This window comes from Mustelus asterias, chromosome 23 (genome assembly GCF_964213995.1).
Source record: "Mustelus asterias chromosome 23, sMusAst1.hap1.1, whole genome shotgun sequence".
Lineage (NCBI taxonomy): Eukaryota > Metazoa > Chordata > Chondrichthyes > Carcharhiniformes > Triakidae > Mustelus > Mustelus asterias.
In genome coordinates, this window is record NC_135823.1 from 17107010 (window position 1) to 17132054 (window position 25045).

General features: G+C 45.2%; 1 protein-coding gene across 1 annotated transcript in view; it reads left to right on the top strand.

Annotated features, from left to right (window-relative positions):
* The window catches only part of mettl26 (methyltransferase like 26), a 40643-nt gene extending 17166 nt beyond the window's left edge, over positions 1–23477 (top strand). The window contains exons 4-6 of the mRNA XM_078240056.1: positions 15182–15249; positions 15385–15463; positions 21589–23477. Coding sequence (XP_078096182.1) covers positions 15182–15249; positions 15385–15463; positions 21589–21645 — 204 coding nt within the window. The 3' untranslated portion in view covers positions 21646–23477. The remainder of the gene's footprint in view (positions 1–15181; positions 15250–15384; positions 15464–21588) is intronic.
* Positions 23478–25045: the final 1568 nt, after the last annotated feature.

Sequence of the window (25045 nt, forward strand, 5' to 3'; positions counted from 1 at the left end):
AGGCTCAAAATCACCCCCAGTGTAATTAGCTTTTCAAAAAGCATTAGTAAGGTGCCAAACAAAGGTTAAATGCTACAGTTGTCAGTTAGGCCCACATTCCATGAAATAATACATTTCATTTATTTGAAGTCATTTATTTATTATTTTTTGTATGAAATATATTTAAAATATCCTTGGAAGACCTATTCTAGAGAACCATGGTTGATCAGTTGTTGGCCACATTCATGACAGAGAGAGAGATTTTTGGACACTAAGGGGTGGCCTTACCAAAGACATTCTAAGTGCCAACCAGGTGTGAAAATGGAAAAGAATCACGCTCATTTTTTGGTTAGCTCTCAAACACGCTCTTATGCCACTTAGTGCAAAAAGAGAGGCAAAATATGATTCACATCAGGAGAGGGAGTGGATGGAGTCTATTCTCGACAGAAAGCAGACTGCACTCAGCTAGAGCGCCCCATTGTGCATGTGCCGATCTCTGTGTTCTTTGTATAAGTGTACACAGAACAGAGAGATCTGTTAGTGCCCCCCCACACCCCTGGATATCACAATCCAAATCACTGGCCTGATACCCCCTCCCCGGCCGACCGCCGCCAGATAGCCCCTCCCCCCACCGGCCAGTCACTGTCCTGGCCAATCCCCGATTGCAGGGTGCGCACTCTGCCCACTCTCCCCTTAGGTCCTTGAAAGTCATGCCTAACAAACACTTGTCAGTTTCAGTCTTGCAGATATCAAATGACCCAGCTTCCACAGCGGGAGGGGAACCTTCAGATTTATATTGTCCTTTGAGTTTAAAAGCACTTCCTCATTTCCCTTCTCAATGTCCTTGTTCTAATTTTAAGGTAGTGCCCCTAGTTCTGGGTTCCAACACCAAAGGCAACAGGTTTACCATGTCCACACTCCCTGATCCCTTTATCAATGATCTCACTATAGGATAGAATTTCTGTAGGTCATACTACTAATATCAGTGCTAACCATCTGAATCGGCCAAACCACCACAAATATTTGGAAAATTTTTAACACAGGTTATGCCCAAAACCACTTGCATTCACCTTTGCTGCAATTTTTTTTTTACACCCGCCCACAAAAATGGACCCATTGAGATTCCTCCAGTTTGCCCCTGGTTTGGGAAGGTCTCTTTAATGTCACTCATTTTCTTAGGCAGACGAGCAATACTAGATATGTTCTAGAAAGTTTACATATTGAACACAATTTAAAAACTTGCTAGTGTGCACCAATGCTTGAGTATACTTTTTAAAGTGATTCATCAGTGAATTTAATTCATGTTACTCACAAAAAGTGGACGGGGCACTTACTGGCCGGAATTCTCTGGACATTCATGCCAGCGAGATTCTCTGGTTCCTCTGCAGTGAACAGAGATTTGGCTGAGTGCCAAATTCTACATCCTCGCTCGCAATGGTGCCGGGTCACAAATGGCCAGAAAATTTCAGCCATTAACTATGCTTATATTTGATGATAAGCATTTCCAGCTATATTAATAAAACTGCATCAGTTTTTTAAAGAAACATGTTTAGGGGCTGTGGGCATCACTGGCTAGGCCAGCATTTGCTGGCCATTCCTAATTGCCCCTTGAGAAGGTGATGGTAAGCTTCTTGAACCATTGTCACCTGTGCATTGTAACTACACCCACAGTGTTGTTCGATTAGGCTCCCATTCTTAACTCCGTGAGGAATTCTTTTTAATGGAGAAAAGTTCTAGAGGAGGTTCTCTACGTGCCACGTGTTTCTCGTGGCAGGAGGCTGCGCACCATTCCCCGGCAGTAAGAAGATCCCGCTGACGTGTACAGCTGGAAAAGTCTGGCCATAATGTTCTATTCTGCTGTTCAATTCAACTGCTTCATTGAAGGTTTTACTTTTGTGATCATGGAAATAAATCTTATTGGAAACCTGAACTGTAGCCTAACCAGCAAGGTTTGCAGTGCTATTTACCTTTAATGTGACAACCATTGCGTTGACAGATGTTCTAAACTCAAGAGAATACAACCCATTTAGTGCAACTTGTCCACATAATGTAACCATCATGGTGAATCTCCATTGTACCTCTTACAAAGCAAATAGGTTGTCAGCCTTTATTGCAAGGGTGGTGGAGTGTAAGTGTAAAGAGGTCACCTTGTAATTGTATAGAGGCTGGCACTGAGGCACAGCTGACACCTTAAATCAACTGCTGTGTTCTATTACAACCCATCGCGAAAATATACTGGAGATTGGATCTGTCATAGTTCTTTTTGATTGGTTGAATATCAGACCAAATGGTGCATTGGGGAAACATGTTTAATGTTTTGTTGTCTGTCCAATTTGCAGTTGTAATGTTAATCCACCTGCATTTTAATGGGCTTTATTTAAATGAAGAAAACACATGATGCTTTTATTCATGCTTATTTTTACTTTTTTTTGGTCTTTGCTGGTGTTAAGCTGCTGCTAAAATGCTTTGTTATCTGTAATTTGAAACTGCTACTGCTTGCTGCTTTGTCATCAAGCAGCCAATAATGAATGGACTAGAAATTACATGGATTAGCTACATCGCAGTCAATAAAAATGTTGCTGTTCACATTCATTTAATTAACGTTTTCTTATTTTAAAAATTCTTTGATTGGATGCGGGTGTCATTGTCGAGCATACCAGTTAAGACCAGGAGTAGATCAGTCGAGCCTGCTCCATTATTCAGTAAGGTCATGGCTAGTCTGACTCTTTAACTTCTACTCCACATTTCCACCTACCCCCAATAACCTTTCACCTCCTTGCTTATCAAGAATCTATCTAGCTCTGCCTTAAAAATATTCAAAGACTGCTTCCACCACCTTTTGAGAAAGAGAATTCCAAAGACTCACGGCCCTCAGAGAATAAAAAATTCTCCTCATCTCTGTCTTAAATGGGTGACCTCTTATTTTTTTAAACAGTGATCCCCGGTTCTACATTCTCCCACAAGGGGAAACATCCTCTCCACATCCACCCTGTCAAGACTATCATGATCAGCATTTGTTGTCCATTCCTAATTACCCTTTAACATGCTGGGCCATTTCAGAGGGCAGTTAAGAGACAACTATATTGCTGTGTCTAGAGTCACATGTAGGCCAGACCAGCTAATGACGACAGATTTCTTTAGTGAACTAGGTGAGCTTTTACGACAACTGATAGGAGCACAGGAACAGGAAAAGGCCATTCAGCCCATTGAGCCTGTTCCACCACTCAATGAGATTATGGCTGATCTGTGGCCTAACTCCATATACCTGCCTTTGACCCATATCCTTTCATACCTTTGCTAGCAAAAATGTATCTATCTCAGATTTAGAGATAGCAACTGATCTCGCATCAACTGCCGTTTGTGGAAGAGAGTTCCAAACATCTACCACCCTTTTTGTTAGAAGTGCTTCCTAACATCTCTCCCAAACAGTCTAGAGTTTATCTTTAGACCATGCCCCCTGGATCTAGGGGGCAATTCTCCCATTCTGACCTGCTAAGTTTTTAGTGGGTCAGGAGATGTGCGCGTGTGCGGATTCACATAAGCATTCCCAACGCAGGCGTGTCTCCCACTGCCGGAAATCCAGCGCGTTCGGGACCATGCAGAAAACCGGTGGGAAGACCAGTTAAATAATTTTAATCTATTTTTAATGTGATTTAAATGTGATTATCGGGCCTTGGACTGAATTCTCCAGGCCCGATAGCATCTCCCACCCCGCCAGTACAAATTCACGCTGGCGGGGTTTAGAGTAGCTCCCCACTTTCGGAGAACTAGTGGGAGACCCCGCTGGAGTGAAGAGGGGCAATCGGGGCCCCCAGGCAGTTGGGGGGTGGTGCCCCCTGGGCATGGGCATCCTGGCTGTGCCAGCCTGTGCCCCCTGGCACTGCCCAAGGGGCAAAGTGCCAATGCCCAGAGGGCACCTTGGCACTATCCATCGGGCATGGGGCAGTGCCAAGAGGGTGTGTCCTATTGGGGGAGGGACTTGGGGATGGGGCCTGGTGGGGCAAGGCTTAGGGGGTGATCGGTGGGGGGGGGGGTCCTGCTGTCACTCTGCATTGGGATCCGGTCGGGTCTGGAGAGAAGCCAGTGATTAGGGGCGGGTGAATCTGCCGGAGTGGGGTGGGTTTGGGGGGGGGGGGGGGGGGGTGGTTCTGTCTCCCAGGGGGTGGGGGTCTGTCTGAAGGGGGGATCGTCAATGCTGGGGGTGGGTTGGGGCTGGAGATCACAGACAGGAAGGGGGTCGGGGCTGGCCAGGGAATGGACGGGGGGTCCGCGATCGGGCTTTGGGGGGGAAGGGAGCCTGGAGGGGCAGCACTGCGGGGGCCCTGGACTGGTCAGCGATCGAGCTGGCCATCAAACGGGGAGACTGCCAGATCGGGGTCACTGCACTTGCATAGAGTTCCAGAACTGTCGAACTCCGGCGCGAATAGACCCCACTCCCCGAGCTTTTAATGATATTCCCAATTGTGACCTCTGCATTGCACAGAGTGTGGGAGATTTGAGTCTGAACTCCCACTGAAAAAACAATCACGAATTACACCAGTTTTCCTGCAAATTCAGCACTTAGAATTCTTTTGGGAGAATCGCCCCCAACCAGTGTAAATAAATTAGCTTTATCTACCCTGTCTTTTCCTGTTAGTATCTTGAAGATTTTGATCAGATCACCCCTTAACCTACTAAAATCGAGAGAAAATAAGCCTAATTTGTATAATTCCTCATAACTTAAACCCCTGAGGTGACCTACGCTGCACTCCCTCCAAGGTCAACATATCCTTCCTAAGGTGTGGTGCCCAGATCTGCTCTCATTAACTCCAGGGTCTAACCAGGGTTTTGTATAGCTGCAGCGTAACCTTCTGTGTCCTTATGCTCCAGTCCTCTAAATATAAAGGCCAGCTTTCCATTAGCCTCTTGATAAGTTTCTGCTAGCTTTCTGATATGGTCGCCATTACTGAGACCAGTTTTAGATTCCAGATTTTGCTATTAACTAAATCTAGAGTCTCTGGATTACTCATCTAGTGACATTAGGGCAGTGTGGTGGCACAGTGGTTAGCACTGCTGTCCAGGTTCAATTCCAGCCTTGGGTCACTGTCTGTGTGGAGTTTGCACCTTCTCCCTGTGTCTGCATGAGTTTCCTCTGGGTGCTCCAGTTTCCTCCCACAGTCCAAAAGACGTGCTGGTTAGGGTGCATTGGCCATGCTAAATTCCCCATTAGTGTCAGGGGATTAGCAGGGTAAATGAGGGTTGCAGGACTAGGGCAGGGGTGGGATTGTGGTCGGTACAGACTCGATGGGCTGAATGGTCTCCTTCTGTACTGTAGGGATTCTATGATTACTACATCAACACCTTCCAATTGCTGTTATAAAGTTATTACTTCAAAAGTAGTAGTTGACATACTGTGGGTTCCTGTGCTGTGTGAAATGTTCCTCTCTCCTGAGGTCCATTTCCATGAATACAGGCCACCTTCTAATACATAAGTGGCGGATGCTCCTGTAGGAGGTTAAACAGCGAGTATTGTTAGCTCATCAGTCATAATGGATATCACAGCAGAGCCCAAACCTGTTCGTATCATATTCTAGCAATCAGATCTTCTTTCAAAAATCTATTTAAAAATCAAATTCCATTGTGGCCAAGTGCTGAATTAAGGCAAGTGTTCCAACCAATCATTCCATGTATTTTTTTTAATACAAAAGCATTAACAAAGAACAGAAAAGAATAACGTACTGATAATTATCTTCGGGCCTTTACATTAATCAGGGGTCACATTTCAATAATCATCAGAGTTTGTTCATTGTGCAGATGAGATATGGCAATAGAATCATAAAATCCCTACAATGCAGTAGGAGGCCATTTGGCCCATTAAGTCTGCTCCAACTCTCCAACAAAGCATCTTGCCCAGGGTCATCCCCCGCCTTATCTCTGTAACCCCACACTTTTATCCCATTAACCTACGCATCTTTGGACACTAAGGGGCCACCTAACCCTGCACATCTTTGGGACTCTGGAAAGAAACCAGAGCACCCAGAGGAAACCATGCAAAAACAGGGAGAATAGGCTATTCTTAAAATCTAAGGTCCAAATAGACTAGCTGTTTTCTTTTTCCTCTCCACTCTTCTCCCAAGCCAGGAACTAAACACATTCTCACTGTGCTAGACCATAAGTTATAGGAGCAGAAGTAGGCCATTCGGCCCATTGAGTCTACTCCGCCATCAAATGAGATCGTGATTGATCTGATATGATAATCCTCAACCCCCACTTTCCTGCTTTATCCCCATAACCCTTGATTCCCTTGCTGATTACAAATCTGTCTATCTCAGCCTTTAACATATTAACCCAGCCTCTACAGCCCTCTGTGGTAAAGAATTCCCCAGATTCACTAACCTCTGAGAGAAGCAATTCCTCATCATCTCTGTCTTAAATGGGTAACCCCTTACTCTGAGATTATGCTCTCAGGCCCTAGACTCTCCCACAAGGGAAAACAACCTGTCAGCATCTCAATGAAATGGCTGAAACTGAACCTTGGACTTTCCTGGTCTGTGTGGCTTATTTTCTCAGGGAGCAGGGCATTTAAAAAGCCAAGGGCAGTATTTTAAAAATTAGTATGATCATTTCTATTGGATCTTCAGTTTTCCTCCTTTGTAAACTTGCATATTTGTTCTGCTTTCTAAAGCTGAGTGATTCCTTTTGCTAAAATTGCCAGTGTATAAAGAAAGCATTCACCCTTAAAATGTTTCAATAGTAACTTTGAAACTTTTTTTTTTACTTTGAAGCTAGAACATTTAATTTGTCAATTGCTTCTTTGTTTCTCCATAATAGAGCACTGACGAAATTGGCAACACTTTAATACGGGAAGTTAATTCGGATATCTCCTCTCCTGATTAGAAGCCTTGGTTGTCTGCCCACACACTTGCTGGAGTGCAGCTCAGTCCTCATCCCCACCTTCTGCAGCTTCTTCCTCAATTGTCCCAGCTCCAGATTTATTTACTCCATGAAGCCTTCCAGCTGCCCTCAGCACAGCTCCTAACCCATCTCCGTACCTTAGTCACATACATAACATCGCCTCTGCCAATTTCACTACCTTTTTAAACCTCTTCTTCCTTTAAATGCCCACTTTTGACACCCGGTTATTATTGTTTTTACAACTGATCGACCTGCCTCTAACATCTCTGCAAAATCCTCGCGCATATTCCTACCATGCTATGTGCTGTCTTCTAATATCACGATGAACAGTTAAATATGAGGATAAAAGCAAATTACTGCAGATGCTGGAATCTGAAACCAAAAGAGAAAACGCTGGAAAATCTCAGCAGGTCTGGCAGCATCTGTAAGGAGAGAAAAGAGCTGATGTTTCGAGTCCAGATGACCCTTTGTCAAAGATCTTTTTTTTTAAGCATGGAAGAGGTAAAAGGGAAGGTGTTGAACCTTCTGCGATTGCATGAGAAGGTGCCATGGGTGACGGGAGAGGTGTTGGGTATAGTGGAGAAGTTGACTAGTTTATCCTGGAAGGAACGGTCTCTGCAGAATGCTGACAGAGGGAGTGAAGAGAAGATGTGTTTGGTGGTGGCACCACGCTGGAGTTGGCCAAAATGTTGAAGAATTATGCTTTGCATGTGGAGGCTGGTGGGGTGAAATTTGAGAACAAGGGGGACTCTATCTTTGTTCTGGGAAGGAAGGGAGGGGGTGAGGGCCATGGCGCGGGAAATGGACCGCACGCTTTGAGAAAGCTTTGGCAAAGGGTCATCTGAACTCGAAACAACAGCTCTTTTCTCTCCATACAGATGCTGCCGACCTGCTGAGATTTTCCAGCATTTCCTCTCTTGGGAGTTAAATATGGGGGGTGGGATTTTCCAGCTGTTCACGCCAGCGGGATTTTCTGCCACTGCAGTGAACAGAGATTTGATTGAGTGCCAAATTCTCCGCCCTCACATGCAGTGGTGGCGGGCTGTGACCAGCCGGAAGATTTCGGCCGAGATGTTAAACCCAGACACTGTCCACCTTGTGATGTTAAATATTCCATAGCACTATTTTGAAGAAGAGCGGGGGAGTTATTCCCAGTATCCTGGCCAGTATTCATGCCTTGATCAATTTCAGAAAAAAGACAGCTGATTTTGTCGTTATCGTATTGTGGGAGTTGGGCGGGGGGGGTTTGGGGGGGGGGGGAGCTTACGGCGTGCAAATTGGTTGCTGCATCTCCTACATTACAACAGTGACCCGACTTTCTTCATTGGCTGTAAAGCACTTTGAGATATAATGAGGTTGCAAAAAGTGCTAAGTGTAAATACATGGTTTTAGTTTACCATTCGTGGAAGTACAGAATAACGGTTAACATGCTAGTTTTTTTTCCTGCGTTAGAATGCAAAGCACTCGTGTGCTGTGTGTTAAGGACCAGATTAGAAAATCCAGGGTATTTTTTGAAGTTAGCCTAGATGCTAAACCCTAACTTTTACATTTTAATTTGGCATGAGGGTGATCATAAGGTGTTTCACTCCAGGTATGATTCAAAGTGATCCACTAGGAAGCTATTATCAAAACATAAGAACATAAGAAATAGGAGCAGGAGTAGGCCACCTAGCCCCTCGAGCCTGCCCCGCCATTCAATAAGATCATGGCTGATCTGACGTGGATCAGTACCACTTACCCGCCTGATCCCCATAACCCTTAATTCCCTTACCGATCAGGAATCCATCCATCCGCGCTTTAAACATATTCAGCGAGGTAGCCTCCACCACCTCAGTGGGCAGAGAATTCCAGAGATTCACCACCCTCTGGGAGAAGAAGTTCCTCCTCAACTCTGTCTTAAACCGACCCCCCTTTATTTTGAGGCTGTGTCCTCTAGTTTTAGCTTCCTTACTAAGTGGAAAGAATCTCTCCGCCTCCACCATATCCAGCCCCCGCATTATCTTATAAGTCTCCATAAGATCCCCCCTCATCCTTCTAAACTCCGAGTACAAACCCAATCTCCTCGGCCTCTCCTCATAATCCAAACCCCTCATCTCCGGTATCAACCTGGTGAACCTTCTCTGCACTCCCTCCAATGCCAGTATATCCTTCCTCATATAAGGGGACCAATACTGCACACAGTATTCCAGCTGCGGCCTCACCAATGCCCTGTACAGGTGCATCAAGACATCCCTGCTTTTATATTCTATCCCCCTCGCAATATAGGCCAACATCCCATTTGCCTTCTTGATCACCTGTTGTACCTGCAGACTGGGCTTTTGCGTCTCATGCACAAGGACCCCCAGGTCCCTTTGCACGGTAGCATGTTTTAATTTGTTTCCATTGAGATAGTAATCCCATTTGTTATTATTTCCTCCAAAGTGTATAACCTCGCATTTCTCAACATTATACTCCATTTGCCATATCCTCGCCCACTCACTCAGCCTGTCCAAATCTCTCTGCAGATCTTCTCCGTCCTCCACACGATTCACTTTTCCACTTATCTTTGTGTCGTCTGCAAACTTCGTTACCCTACACTCCGTCCCCTCCTCCAGACCATCTATATAAATGGTATATAAATGGTAAACAAACTTTATTTAAGAACACAGTTAGAATATAACAAAAAGAATTAACATACATTTTACCAATTAAAACGCTTAAATGTGACAAAGTATAATTGTTAACAGCTAGCTATCTCCATTGTTCCAGTTTAGCAATATCCCCCATTGACATAAACCCTTATTCAGAATTAGTTAGCACAAAAAAACAAGTATGTTCACATGGTGCTAGATTTCCAGCCTTTGAACACTTCTGGACTGAAATCCAAACAGCAGTTTCCAGAGAAGGATATATCCTCGAAACAGTCAAACTTCAGAGAAAGAAACACTCGTACAGCAGAATCTCAGAGGAGACTCATTTCCTGGCAGATTCCAGTCTCCAACTTCAGAGAGGGGAAAAGAGAGGTACTACTCTCTCTCTCTCAACCCCAAGCAGTATCTAAACTTGAATATTCTGTGTAAGCCCAGCTTCACTCCGTCACATGACCGTACCTGTCAATCACCCCAATCAAGCCCTACTCTGCAAAATCCCAGAGGGAAACACTCAAAACAGCAGAACTGCATTAGTTCAGATTAAAACAAGCATTCTACCAATTAGAAGCATTTATGCTGCTGCGGTAACAATACAGGATGTCGGTTATAGACAGAATGGCTCCGAGTGCATAAAACTGCTACAACAGATCCTGCACAAGAACGTGACTCAAATACATTTCTTAAAGGCACAATATCACAACATGTACATGCTGCTCATTTACTTTCTGAAAACAGCAAGGCAGCCAGTTTGTTTTAACTTACAGAGCAGGTGTAATTTGAAGTTGGGCTAATGTGTATTTCTGAAAAAGACTTTACCCAGCAACTAGGTGGTGTACCTAACCTGGGAGTGCTTGGGGCTGATACTGGGCACCCTAAGTCAAGTTTATTTATTTCCATACCAATATAAGATGCAGAGACAATATTCCTGTGAAAGGTTGATTACACCTGCATCTCTGACGCAGTACGGCTTTAGGAAGTTGCCAATTTTGTGTGAAATCTCCTAGGCAACTGGGCGCTGAACAGTTATCTAATCCGGGGGATGTACCAGCTTCATCGCACCTGCTTTATTGAAGATTCAACAGTTGCGTGTCGGCAACTATTCTGCTTTTCATATTTGCCAGCGTCATTCATCCTTTATCACATCAGTAACCAGGCTAACTGTCTCCATGACAGGTAGGCTTAACCTCCAGCCCACAGAAGAGCACCAATCTGATGGGGTTTTTTTGGTAACTATTCTCAGCGAAGCCAACACTGTTAGACAGTGGTTAGCACTGCTGCCTCACAGCGCCAGGGACCTGGGTTCAATTCCCGGCTTGGGTCACGGTCTGTGCGGAGTCTGCACGTTGTCCCCGTGTCTGCGTGGGTTTCCTCCGGGTGCTCTGGTTTCCTCCCACAGTCCGAAAGATGTGCTGGTTAGGTACATTGGCCATGCTAAATTCTCCCTCAGTGTACCCAAACAGGCGCCAGAGTGTAACTGCATTGCAGTGTTAATGTAAGCCTACTTGTAACAATAAATAAGCTTTAAACTTTAAGCTTTAGTCAATCTTTATTCAGAGCTGCCGCCTGCATCTCTCTCAAACCCAGATTCAGTGCTAGATCATTGTAGTGTGGAATATCCATCCAAACATGCCTGAAAATAGACCTTCAGGCAGCAATATACCCTTTCTGATCTTTGATTTGCTGAGCTATCAAGTTGGTGCTTATCCCACCGTCCAAGGGAGCTTGACACAAACATTGTCTAGTTGTGTTAAGTCTGGAGATGCCCAATTTTTTAGTCAATTTATTTCTGTGTCATTGCAATCTATGTTGCTGAGATTCCAGATTTTAACATAGTCGAACATACGTGTGCAGGAGTAAATCCAGCACATATATGATGTGATACGGCTGTGCTGTGAATGACTTTCCAAGGGTTTTACAGTGTTAGAATAGGAGCCTCGATGGGGTGGCGGGTGGGAAAGTGAGTGGAGCCTAGTTTTCATGTCAGTGTTGGTCAGTGTGTAATTTGGTTGGTAGCAGCTGTCAGTATGGCTGCCTTTCATTGATTTGTTTTATTATCGTCACGTGAAAAGTATTGTTTCTTGCGCACTATTCAGACGAAACATCACATTCATAGTGTACACAGGGGAGAAGGAAAGGAGAGAGTGTTACAGTCATAGCTAGGGAGTAGAGAAAGATCAACTTAATATAAGGTAGGTCCTTTCAAAAGTCTGACGGCAGCAGGGAAGAAGCTGTTCTTGAGTCGGTTGATACGTGACCTCCGACTTTTGTATCGTTTTCCCGACGGAAGAAGGTGGAAGAGAGAATGTCCGGGGTGTGTGGGGTCCTTGATTATGCTGGCTGCTTTTCCAAGGCAGCAGGAAGTGTAGTCAGAGTTCATGGATGGGAGGCTGGTGTTGGGCTGGGTTATGTTGACGACCCTTTGTAGTTTCTTGCAGTCTTTGTTATCACCTGTGGCAGTGAGCAGTCTTGTACGTCATGTCCTTTACCACATTGGTGAGAGCATTAGCATGGTGAATGGTCACCATGAGTATGTCGGGTCAGCAGGTCGATCAGCAGACAATGCTTCTTTGTGATGGTGCTGCCTTTGTGGATCTGAGTGCTGCAGCCAACAACCTCTCTTAACCATACTCAGCTGATCATGTTAGACTGCAGGAAGGATCCCCACCAGTAGGTGTTTAAAGGTATAGTCACCAACTCGCAGCTTAGTCGCTGGTTGATTTCTTCCAGCTGATGCTTTGATGTTACAAATGTTTGCTGCTTCCTATTAAAGTTGCCAGGTTCGCTGGGATTGATGTGGCAGGTACTGAAGGAGTTTTTGCACACCAAAGGGCATGGGCAGCATGATGGCACATGGGAAGCACGGTGGCACAGTGGTTAGCACTGCTGCCTCACAGCATCAGTGACCTGGGTTCAATTCCCCGGCTTGGTTCACTATCCGTGTGGAGTCTGCACATTCTCCCTGTGTCTGCATGGGTTTCCTCCGGGTGCTCTGGTTTCCTCCCACAGTCCAAAGATGTACAGGTTCGGTGGATTGGCCATGCTAAATTGACCCTTAGTGTCAGGGGAATTAGCTCGGGTAAATGCATGGGGTTATGGGGATGGGGCCTGGGTGGGATTGTGGTTGGTGCAGACTCGATGGGCCAAATGGCCTCCCTCTGCACTGTAGGGATTCTATGATTCCCCAAAGAGTAGAAAAGATCTGAAGATTGAAAATAGAGCATTCAGTGCAGGACAAGCTGCTGGAAGAGGGAGGAGAAGAGCTTTCAGTGAGAGACCATGAACACCCAGAATGTTTGTGGAGGAATTCTCCTGACCTAAACCACAGCGAGTAACAATGCTTGGAGATGTCTGCGCTTCAGGAAGGATATCGTCACTGAAATCTGCCAGCTGCTGTAGTCACAACTGTGACTTCAAAGCAGGGTGAGTACCACATTGCCAGTAGCTGGGAAGGTGACTGTGGCTGTGAACATTTATCCATCTGGTTCCCTGCAGGTTGGAGCTGGAGATATTTGAAACGTCTTGCAGGTTTCCATTTTATTCAAAGAAAAAACTACTGTAGATTTTATTATTTTGCCAGAGAGAAGCAGATGAAGTGAGCACAGAACATGGCTTAGATTGCACATTTCTATGGTGAAGGGTGCTAGTGACTGCACGTGACTGCATATTAACTTTGCCCAGAGGTCGACAGGTTCTACCTCCAGTTAACCTCCAGCTACCACTACCCCAGTGCAGCACCTCAACCATCCTGGTCATTTGTTGCAGCACAGATTGCTGGGTTGCACGGCACCCTGAGCGCTTCTTGGCACCGTGATCCTCAGCCTGATGGCAGTACTCTTGCTCACATGGTATCAAGCTGACCTTCCCAGTCTCAGTCCGAGCTTCAACTGCAGCACTTTGGCTCCAGATGGAAGGAGCCCGTACTGCAATAGCAGCTGAGATATCAACCACCGGGTGCTTCCAAAGTCGGGTCCACAACTATGATGGGGTTCCCACCATTTCTATGCTGGGAAGGATGGGCTCAAAGCCCTGGGCCAAATTGGTACTTGACTTCTCCATGCTGTTTGGTGTAAACCGCGGAAAGAGAGCGCTGAACCCAGACCTCATCAAACACCACCTACCAACCCTGTGGCAGAGTCTGCGGCTCCAGGATTGGCCCACTCAGCCACCGCAGAACCTCCCTGGAGTGGAGGCAAGTCATCCTCCACCCAGAGGGACTGCCAAAGAAGAAGCTGCTACTTGATATTGAGAGCAGGCTTTCTCCCACATCTGTCAGTGCACTGAGTGTGTTGATGGGTTCCCCATTTGTCACCTCAATACACAAGTCAAAGTAGTCATCTGAGTCCTCGGTCTGCAGCAGGACTTGTGTGTGGCTTCAAGCTCCATTGAGCTGACGCCCGCACTATCCTTGCCCAGGCTGCTCGTACCAGAAGTCTCCCACTGTGCAGATACTGCCTGTCATTCTGTGGATGATGTGGAGTGTCAGTATCTGATGTGGCACAAGTGTGAAATCGCCCGGATAAAAGCAAATTACTGCAGATGCTGGAATCTGAAACCAAAAGAGAAAACGCTGGAAAATCTCAGCAGGTCTGGCAGCATCTGTAAGGAGAGAAAAGAGCTGACGTTTCGAGTCCAGATGGCCTTTTGTCCAAGCTTTGTCAAATCTGTGAAATCGTCTGGATTTGTCTTCGTCATCACTGACCTCTTGTTCATTCATTGCCTGGCCAATGCTGCAGTTCACTTGGTATCTGAAAGGAGAAATGTTCGAGGATAGGATTGTGATGAGGAGGGGGAGGGGAGAGGTGCAAGCTTACATCAACCACACACCGTATGGGATGAGAGGGAGATGAGTGGTGAGAAGGAAGATTATGTGTGAGGATACCATCACCTTTGAGTCCTTAATGAGGATCAGGATCCGTGCACCTTTGGTTGACGCCTGCAACCTCCAGTTATGCAACACATTGGCCTACAAGAGAGAGAGGGAAGTGTGTCAGTGAGTGTGGTGCAATGTGTTTGAGTAATGAAGCTGTCATGGTCAAATAGTGTGCTTGAGATGAGGGTGTGAGGCTGATGGGAGTGGTTAAATGTTGTCAGAATAACTCTATGGACAGTTACATGGGTAAAATGGGTATAGAGGGATATGGGCCAAACGCGGGCAATTGGGACTAGCTTTATGGTTTAAAAAAAAGGGCGGCATGAGCAAGTTGGGCCGAAAGGCCTGTTTCCATGTTGTAAACCTCATATCTAATGTGGTTGAGCATATGAATGCCAAGTGTGAGTCCTGGTTGATGGAGATTGTTGGTGGGTGAGTGATGGAGGTGCGGACAATTGAGGAGTGACTAGAGTCTAATGGTGCAGATGGATATGGTGTTTATGCACTCACTGACCTTGTGGGTTGCGGGTGGGCTGCATTTTGGGGGCTCCTGCCTCCCGAGGCACATGTAGAAGTGGCCAGGATAGAAGGCCCTTCTTTGTTTACAGGGACATTGATGCAGCTCTACAGGTGTGTGTGAGATCCCCTAACCCTTACTCCCACCTGCATCTCACACCCCATTCCCCGCTGGGCACTCTTATCCAGTGTGTACAGAGCTCCTTAGCCTCTTCACTGTTGCCAGGCAGGTTACTGGAGGCAATATTTTCAGGGAATGACTGATTTAATTTGACATTGTTCTTTCCTGCAGCCCTATGCAATCAATGGCGTGATTACCCCGCAAAGCAACATCGATTTTGATTTGAGCTTGAGGCAAAGGTAAGAAATGATTGCAGCGTTTTCTGTGCCCCCGTTTTTACAAAGCCACTTTCTGTGAATAATTCTAAAAGACAATAAAGAAAATGATGGTTTTGGAAGAGCTCTGTTAAAAATGTAACATTTTTCTTTTGGAAGAAATCCAAGTTGGGGGCTGAGAGATATAAGAATGTTACAGAAACTGGCTGAAGAAAATGAGATGACATTCAAGCAGATGGTATGAATTTCTGATTTCCTAAATAATCACAATGCGTGTGAGATGGTGATTAACAGCATGTTTCAGCAATCAACGTTCCCCCAGTGCCTTCATGTTGCTCCCTCAAAATGCACCCCACGTATTTGCATTTACTTAAATCACACACTTACAATCATAGAATCCCATCAAGCCTGCACCGTCAACAATCCCACCCAGACCCTATCCCCATAACCCCATGTATTTACCCTGCTAATCCCCCTGATACTAAGGGGCAATTTAGCATGGCCAATCCACCTAACTCGCACACCTTTGAACTGTGGGAGGAAACCGGAGCACCCGGAGGAAACCCACGCAGACATGGGGAAAACGTGCAAACTAAACACAGGCAGTCACCCGAGGCCAGAATTGAGGCAGCAGTGCTTCATAGAATCATAGAAACCCAACAGTGCAGAAAGAGGCCATTCGGCCCATCGAGTCTGCACCGACCACGATCCCACCCAGGCCCTATCCCCATATCCCTACACATTTACCCGCTAATCCCTCTAACCTACGCATCTCAGGACACTAAGGGGCAATTTTAGCATGGCCAATCCACCTAACCCGCACATCTTTGGAGTATGGGAGGAAACCGGAGCACCCGGAGGAAACCCACGCAGACACGAGGAGAATGTGCAAACTCCACACAGTGACCCAAGCTGGGAATCGAACCCAGGCCCCTGGAGCTGTGAAGCAGCAGTGCTAACCACTGTGCTACCGTGCTATGAGGCTAACCACTGTGCCACCATGCTGCCTTTGTAATATATGAAATGTTGTAGTGTGGAACAGTGTGCTGTACAGTCAGTCATTTATCTTTAATCTTTGAATCTCTTGTTCTCATTCTGTCTCCCTCTTTCCCTGCTCCTGTGTTTTTCTTTCTCATTCCTGCTTTCAGCTAGAAGGGATGGAATGGTATTGGGGGGGGGGGGGGGGGGTCGTGGAAAGAAGTCACTAATGGTTAGCATTTGCAGAGTAACTGGCCAACCAGCAGCACTGTTCCCTTACAATCCTTAAGGAGAGGTGGTGGCATTGTGGTATTGTCACTGGAATAGTAATCCGATGACCCAAGGTCTGGGGATCGGGGTTCGAATCTTGCTACAGGAGGTGATGGAATTTGAATTCAGCGGAAAAAACTTCTGGAATTAAAACTCTAATGGTGACCATGAAACCATTGTTGTAAAAGCCCATTGGTTCACCAATATCTTTGATGTCTTTCCCTGGTCTGGCCTACATGTGACTCCAGATCCATGTGGTTGACTATGTAGTTGACTCTTAAATGTCCTAGAAAACCCCTCAGTTGTACCCAAACTGCTAAAAACAAATGCTCGGAAAACCACAAAGATCCTGCTAAGTCTGTGACATTATCAGTTGGAGTGACCCCTACCAAAGTCCTGTCTCTGTATTAAGGATGTCCTCCATCGTGTTATGTGGCACTACCACCGTATGAAATGGGATAGATTCTGAAGAGATATAGCAACTCAAGACTGGCCATCCATGAGCCACTGTGGGCCATCAACAGCAGTCGAACTTTACTAAACCACAGTCTGTAACCTCATGCCTGGCATATCGCCAACCCCCCCAAAGCGGGGGTGGATCCCCCCTCTGAGAGCCAACACTTAACCACTCAAAGAGGAGTACCTCACTTCATAATCTGTTAAAGTGAGTGTGAAGTGGTACGATCGGCTCTTCAGCAACTTTTAGTGGTTAAATCAAAATAACTCCCTGACACACCCTCTAAAGACCATAAGACCATAAGACATAGGAGCGGAAGTAAGGCCATTCGGCCCATCGAGTCCACTCCACCATTCAATCATGGTTGATTTCAACTCCATTTACCCGCTCTCTCCCCATAGCCCTTAATTCCTCGAGAAATCAAGAATTTATCAATTTCTGTCTTGAAGACGCTCAACGTCTCGGCCTCCACAGCCCTCTGTGGCAATGAATTCCACAGACCCACCACTCTCTGGCTGAAGAAATTTCTCCTCATCTCTGTTCTAAAGTGACTCCCTTTTATTCTAAGGCTGTGCCCCCGCGTCCTAGTCTCCCCTGTTAATGGAAACAACTTCCCTACGTCCATCCTATCTAAGCCGTTCATTATCTTGTAAGTTTCTATCAGATCTCCCCTCAACCTCCTAAACTCCAATGAATATAATCCCACGATCCTCAGACGTTCATCGTATGTCAGGCCTACCATTCCTGGGATCATCCGTGTGAATCTCCGCTGGACCCGCTCCAGTGCCAGTATGTCCTTCCTGAGGTGTGGGGCCCAAAATTGCTCACAGTACTCCAAATGGGGCCTAACCAGTGCTTTATAAAGCCTCAGAAGTACATCCCTGCTTTTGTATTCCAAGCCTCTTGAGATAAATGACAACATTACATTTGCTTTCTTAATTACGGACTCAACCTGCAAGTTTACCTTTAGAGAATCCTGGACTAGGACTCCCAAGTCCCTTTGCACTTTAGCATTATGAATTTTGTCACCGTTTAGAAAATAGTCCATGCCTCTATTCTTTTTTCCAAAGTGTACGACCTCGCACTTGCCCACGTTGAATTTCATCAGCCACTTCTTGGACCACTCTCCTAAACTGTCTAAATCTTTCTGCAGCCTCCCCACCTCCTCAATGCTACCTGCCCCTCCACCTATCTTTGTATCATCGGCAAACTTGGCCAGAATGCTCCCAGTCCCGTCATCTAGATCGTTAATATATAAAGAGAACAGCTGTGGCCCCAACACTGAACCCTGCGGGACACCACTTGTCACCGGTTGCCATTCTGAGAAAGAACCTTTTATCCCAACTCTCTGCCTTCTGTCTGACAGCCAATCGTCAATCCATGTTAGTACCTTGCCTCGAATACCATGGGCCCTTATTTTACTCAGCAGTCTCCCGTGAGGCACCTTGTCAAAGGCCTTTTGGAAGTCAAGATAGATAACATCCATTGGCTCTCCTTGGTCTAACCTATTTGTTATCTCTTCAAAGAACTCTAACAGGTTTGTCAGGCACGACCTCCCCTTACTAAATCCATGCTGACTTGTCTTAATCCGACCCTGCACTTCCAAGAATTTAGAAATCTCATCCTTAACGATGGATTCTAGAATTTTGCCAACAACTGAGGTTAGGCTAATTGGCCTATAATTTTCCATCTTTTTTCTTGTTCCCTTCTTGAACAGTGGGGTTACAACAGCGATTTTCCAATCCTCTGGGACTTTCCCTGACTCCAGTGACTTTTGAAAGATCATAACTAACGCCTCCACTATTTCTTCAGCTATCTCCTTTAGAACTCTAGGATGTAGCCCATCTGGGCCCGGAGATTTATCAATTTTCAGACCTTTTAGTTTCTCTAGCACTTTCTCCTTTGTGATGGCAACCATATTCAACTCTGCCCCCTGACTTTCCTGAATTGTTGGGATATTACTCATGTCTTCTACTGTGAAGACTGACGCAAAGTACTTATTAAGTTCCTCAGCTATTTCCTTGTCTCCCATCACTAGATTACCAGCGTCATTTTGGAGCGGCCCAATGTCTACTTTTGCCTCCCGTTTGTTTTTAATGTATTTAAAGAAACTTTTACTATCATTCCTAATGTTACTGGCTAGCCTACCTTCATATTTGATCCTCTCCTTCCTTATTTCTCTCTTTGTTATCCTCTGTTTGTTTTTATAGCCTTCCCAATCTTCTGACTCCCCACTACTCTTTGCCACATTATAGGCTCTCTCTTTTGCCTTGATGCATTCCCTGACTTCCTTTGTCAGCCATGGCTGCCTAATCCCCCCTCTGATAACCTTTCTTTTGTTTGGGATGAACCTCTGCACTGTGTCCTCAATTACTCCCAGAAACTCCTGCCATTGCTGTTCTACTGTCTTTCCCACTAGGCTCTGCTTCCAGTCGATTTTTGTCAGTTCCTCCCTCATGCGCCTGTAATTACCTTTATTTAACTGTAGAACCTTCACATCTGATTCTGCCTTCCTTCTTTCAAATTGCAGACTGAATTCTACCATATTATGATCACTGCTTCCTAAGTGTTCCCTTACTTTAAGATCTTTTATCACGTCTGGCTCATTACATAACACTAAGTCCAGAATAGCCTGTTCCCTCGTGGGCTCCATCACAAGCTGTTCCAAAAAGCCATCCTGTAAACATTCAATGAATTCCCTTTCTTTGGGTCCACTGGCAACATTATTTACCCAGTCCACCTGCATATTGAAATCCCCCATGATCACTGTCAACAAGTAACAATTTATTTATCTAACTAACAGTGAACGGGTTAACTAAACTATTAACAAACCCAATAAAACACGATTCTGATGGAATGCTGTTCAGATAAATACAATTCCCACTTATTAACAAAATAAAATTATAACCAGGTTTTGTGTCTTCCGGAATATTCTGGGCCTTCTCTGTTGATTCTCCTGACTGGAACTTCTGTCTTCTTTGGTACCTTCGCTATCGAGATGAGGCTGTGAGCTGTGGCAGTTGCTCTCTCTCTCTCTCTCTAGAGCTGAACTAACAGTTGTTACTCTGGCAGATGCTCTCTGCCTCCGTCGTACTGACCCCTTCCTTTTATACCTGTGATGACATATCAATATCCCCCACAATAGAATTGATCCTAGGTTGCCAAAACCATTGGATTTAAATTTAATAGGTTCTTGGTATCTAAGTGCCTGATTCAAACTTGATTGGCTGAATTCAAAAGCCTGTTTGTTGTATTGGCATTGCTGCTGCCTGGCCTCTCGATACGAATGTTTCAGTCTGAGTTCTGTATCTGTACTTGCGCATTTTAAAAACTTTCTAAGCACAGAAAAAGCATCACCTTTTAAAGAGACCGTGCAATGTTTTCTCCCTAGCATTTTACAATTTTGCAAACTCCAAGCTACAATTACTTCTGAGTAGAGTAATTGTAGCTATCAAGTTGGTGCTTATCCCACCGTCCGAGAGAGGTTGACACAAACGTTGACTGGTTGTGTTAAGTCTAGAGATGCCCAATTTTTCATTTGATTTATTTCTGTGTCATTACAACCTACATGAGCACCCGGAGGAGACCCACGCAGACACTGGGAGGATGTGCAGATTTCGCACAGGCAGTGACTCAAGCTGGGAATCTAACCCGGGTCCCTGGCGCTGTGAGGCAGCTGTGCTAACCGCTTGCCACCCGTATGATCCAACACTCTCTTGTGTGTCAATGGGAAAAATGAGCAGTATTCCAGTTTCCAATCTGTGTTGCTTTCATCTTAAGATCTCACATAGCAATTGAAAACAACAAAAATGTCATTAATCCACTTCCCCCTCCCCGATTCCCACCTCAGTGAACCCGAACAGGCGCTGGAGTGTGGCGACTAGGGGATTTTTGTAGTCACTTCATTGCAGTGTTATTGTAAGCCTACTTGAGACACTAATAAAAAATAAACTTGAAACTTTATCTGGACAATACAATTTTATCTCGAGAATCAAAAAATACTTTGAATCCAGGATCATTCCAGATTCATTGTGAATCCCCCCCAGCTTGTCAATAAATACTAATAATTCCAGAATTGGAATTCTTCTCTTTTTAAAAAAAAGTTTTCCAAAAGCTTGCTTACATCAGTTGAGGGGAAGACATTTTTTTAAATTAGTGTCACAAGTAGGCTTATATTGACACTACAATGAAGTTACTGTGAAAATCCCTTAGTCGGTGCCTGTTTGGGTACACTGATGGAGAATTTAGCTCGGCCAATGCGCCTAACCAGTACATCTTTCAGACTGTGGGAGGAAACCGGAGGAAACCCACGCAGACACGGGGAGAACGTGCAGACTCCACACAGACAGTCACCCAAGACCAGAATCGAACCCGGGTCCCTGGTGCTGTGAGGCAGCAGTGCTAACCACTGTGCCACCGTGCCGCCAAAGTTGGTAACTCCCTTATTGGATTGTGCCTGTTGATTCACTGAATGGTACATTGGTAAAATATAGTGAGTTAGATCAAGGCAGCATTTAGTACGAAATGAGCAATGTGTTGCAAACATTTAGTCAGACTGTACATTGAGAGTGGCTGATGCTGTGGTAATGCTGCTGTAAAGCCAGCAGGGGTCAGTCAGCAGCCTCCGTGTGTTAATGGGTGCTGTGCTTTGTTTCCAGGTTGACATGCCGGCTAACAATAAATGCCTGATCTTCCAGAAAAGGCCGAGCGTATAGCAGAATCATCCCCTCTGCAATTCCATTGCTCAACACAGGGAGGAACTGTAACTGTTTAACTCTGAATTATTGTGACAATCTGTAATCATGCATAAGTGCTGTTAAACCTCTTTTAACTAGTTCTCCCTCGACTAAACCAAAGAGATGACTTGCATTAAGATGAACCGGTTGGAATCTCTTTTAATGACTAATTTTTCCAAGCATTGAAAATGATTAATTTAAAACCGTTGCTTTGTGCTGTGGAACTACACTGACGTGGTAACATTAATTATTTTCAATGGATTTGAATCAAATTGTCTTATTAACTGTAAAACGGGGTGTGTTTGAGAAGTACTTTTAATGTGGAATTCTCTCTTCCTCCACTCTCCCAATGTTATTAACTTCCCCACAAGCAGGCTGCATGTCCGACTACATCCTTGGAACGTACCGGGATTGAGTTGGAAGAAAATCATCACCCCTCTTTTTCCCCTTTGTGTTTGCAGTTGTAAATTGAGACCTCGCTATTAACTTGGTCCAAAAGGATTTCCAGTGGCTGTTTGAGATCCCAATCGCTTCCTATAGCATATGTTTATTGTTAACCTGGAATACACTGTGTGTATGTGTGTGTGTGTGGTTCTATATATTTGATGTGGCATGTATGTATACAGCTTGGCAGTGAATTAATCCAGAGTTGTACAAATTGATGTAAATCGTGAAGGAAAACGTAACCATCTTTCGTTTAACTGAGTGCCTTTGATCGGTATTGTACTGTGACTAAGTTTATGATACATGTAAAATACATATAAACACTTCAAAAGGAGTCATTGCCTGCAACAACCTGTTTCCCTCAGATCTGTAGCTGCACAGCAAGGTGGGTGGGGGAAAGTCAGCAGAGAGAGAGGGGGGAACACCAGCAGAGAGGGACTTTGGAACGCCGGGGTGAAGGAGGTGGAACGCCAGCAGAGAGTTGTGGGGGGCGGGGTGGAGGAACGCCAGGAGAAGGCACCTGAATGTACCAGCACTACATTGTAACAGTGTTTTGTGAATAACAAGTGGATCCGTACAGCAGTTTCACACCCTTACATGGATTTCATGCTGAGTCTGTTGGCAAGACACTGTTATGTTGTAGTCTGTGGAGGAGCAGGGCCAATCAGCAATCTATTACTGCATTTTGGTGCTAAACTGTGCATGTGTGTACTTGTGAAGTTGCTGCCCGATTTACTGCAAAATAATAGTGTTTCTTATCATTCCTACCGAAAACTTGGGTTGGATTTTTATGTTGGAGGCAGAGTACAGAACTAATCCCACCCAAGTGATCCGCTTTCCATCAAGTGATATCTTCCAAGGCTCCAGGCCTTGAGTGGCCGTGTCAGGCCTGTGGCTAAAGTTGGACTATCTCCAGAGGGGGGAGGTTCATAGGCCCCCATTGTTCCCAAAAAACCTTGCCGGGGTGCACCCAATGCTCATCTATATACAGTTGGGCTTCTGAATACCCACCATCATCCAGCCCCTTCGGCCCTCACCCCACACCCTAGCACTCAGTCCTCACCCTAGCACTCAACCCCATTCCCTCACACTCACCCTCGCACCCTCACACTCATCCTCACACTCACCCTCACACCCACTCCCACACCCTCGCATTCACCCCGCACCCATTATCCAATGAATGAACAGAACTCTCGAACGTTATTGTAACAGTTGGAATCTGATGAATGATCTGAGTAAATAAACACTCTTCAACGCAAGAGGCATTTCCAAATACTTAGACAGTTAAATTGCAGCCAAGAACTTATAAAACTCTGCATAAACAAACAGATTTCAAAATTGCTCTCTCAATGGATATCACTGAGTACAAAAAAAGGGGAAAGATTAAACATTTACACTTGGTTATCATACTAGCCTAGTCTTTGAATAGCGTAAAATGTGCATTTACTTTTATCCATTGGATGAACTTTTTTAAAAACTCATTCTGTTTGCAATGTTGGACTTTTATTTGACAACTTGCCCATTGACAGAAGTAACAATCTGGCGAGTTTACTGATAAGGGGTAGTTATATCTTCCAATCTCAGCACTGACACATCTCATCTTACTGACCACAGATATTTCATACTGAACTGTAAAGGAGGCAAAACTGTTTCACTTCCCATTTCAACTCTTCCTGCCTCCAAGCTATGCCTCCATGGAGCTGGTGTCAAACCCAACAGCTGCTAAAGTCCGCTGCCTTCCTGAAATTTAAAAAAAGCTTATCCGGGGCAGGTTGCAACTGAGCCCACAATGCTCTCAGTTTCATCCAGCAAGCGAGCAGGCGCGTTCTGGAATCCGCTCCCATCCTCATTAAAACAATTTATTTATTCATCCGTGCGACACTGGCTGGCCAGCATTTATTGCCCATCCCTAGTTGCCCTTGGAGGGCAATTGAGAGTCAACCACATTGAATCATAGAAACCCTACAGTACAGAAAGAGTCCATTCGGCCCATCGAGTCTGCACCGACCACAATCCCACCCAGTCCCTACCCCCATACCCCTACATATTTTACCCACTAATCCCTCTAATCTACGCATCTCAGGGCAATTAAGGGCAATTTTTTTAGCATAGCCAATCAACCTAACCCGCACATCTTTGGACATTGCTGTGGCTCTGGAGTCACATCGAGGCCAAACCAGGTAAGGATGGCAGATTTCCTTCCCTAAAGGACATTAGTGAGCCAGATGGGTTTTTCCGACAATCGACAATGGTTTCATGTTCATCATCGATTCTTAATTCCAGATATTTTTTATTGAATTCAAATTCCACCAGCTGCCGTGGCGGGATTCAAACCCGGGTCCCCAGAACATTAGCTTTCTGGATTAATAGTCTAGCGATAATACCACTGGGCCATCACCTTCCCTCAACAAAATTGTCCAGGCCAAGAATGGAGTTAGGACCTGGGGGTGTGCTGTTCGGTGGCCATTTTGTTTTGGTCCCACATCTGTTTGGTTCCAATCCGGTCAATGAAATTCTGGCCCCTTGTCTTTGTCCTGCTGGCCCTGAGTCTTTGGAGTTTAGGTCAGGGTCCCACTTCTTGTCAGTACCTCAAAGCCTTATTAATGAATTGTGGGGGGGTTTTCACCCATCAGATATATAGGAAATGAATATAGGAATAAAAAACACGAATGTTTTCTGAACTTCTATGGCTATAATGGCGTGTGATAAGTATTTGAACTTCATGCAACAGTTTTTTTTTCTGTAAGCTGACCAGCTGGCAATAGACTAAAAGCAGGAATTGGATTTTGTAGACTTCCTGCTGGATCACTCTTCCTGAGTACATGACATTTTCGGGCTGGGCAATGTCACGTTTATTAGGCATCAAACATAAATAAGAGCTAGGAGCAGGAGTGGGCAATTCAGCCCCTCGAGCCTGCTCCGCCATTTAATACCA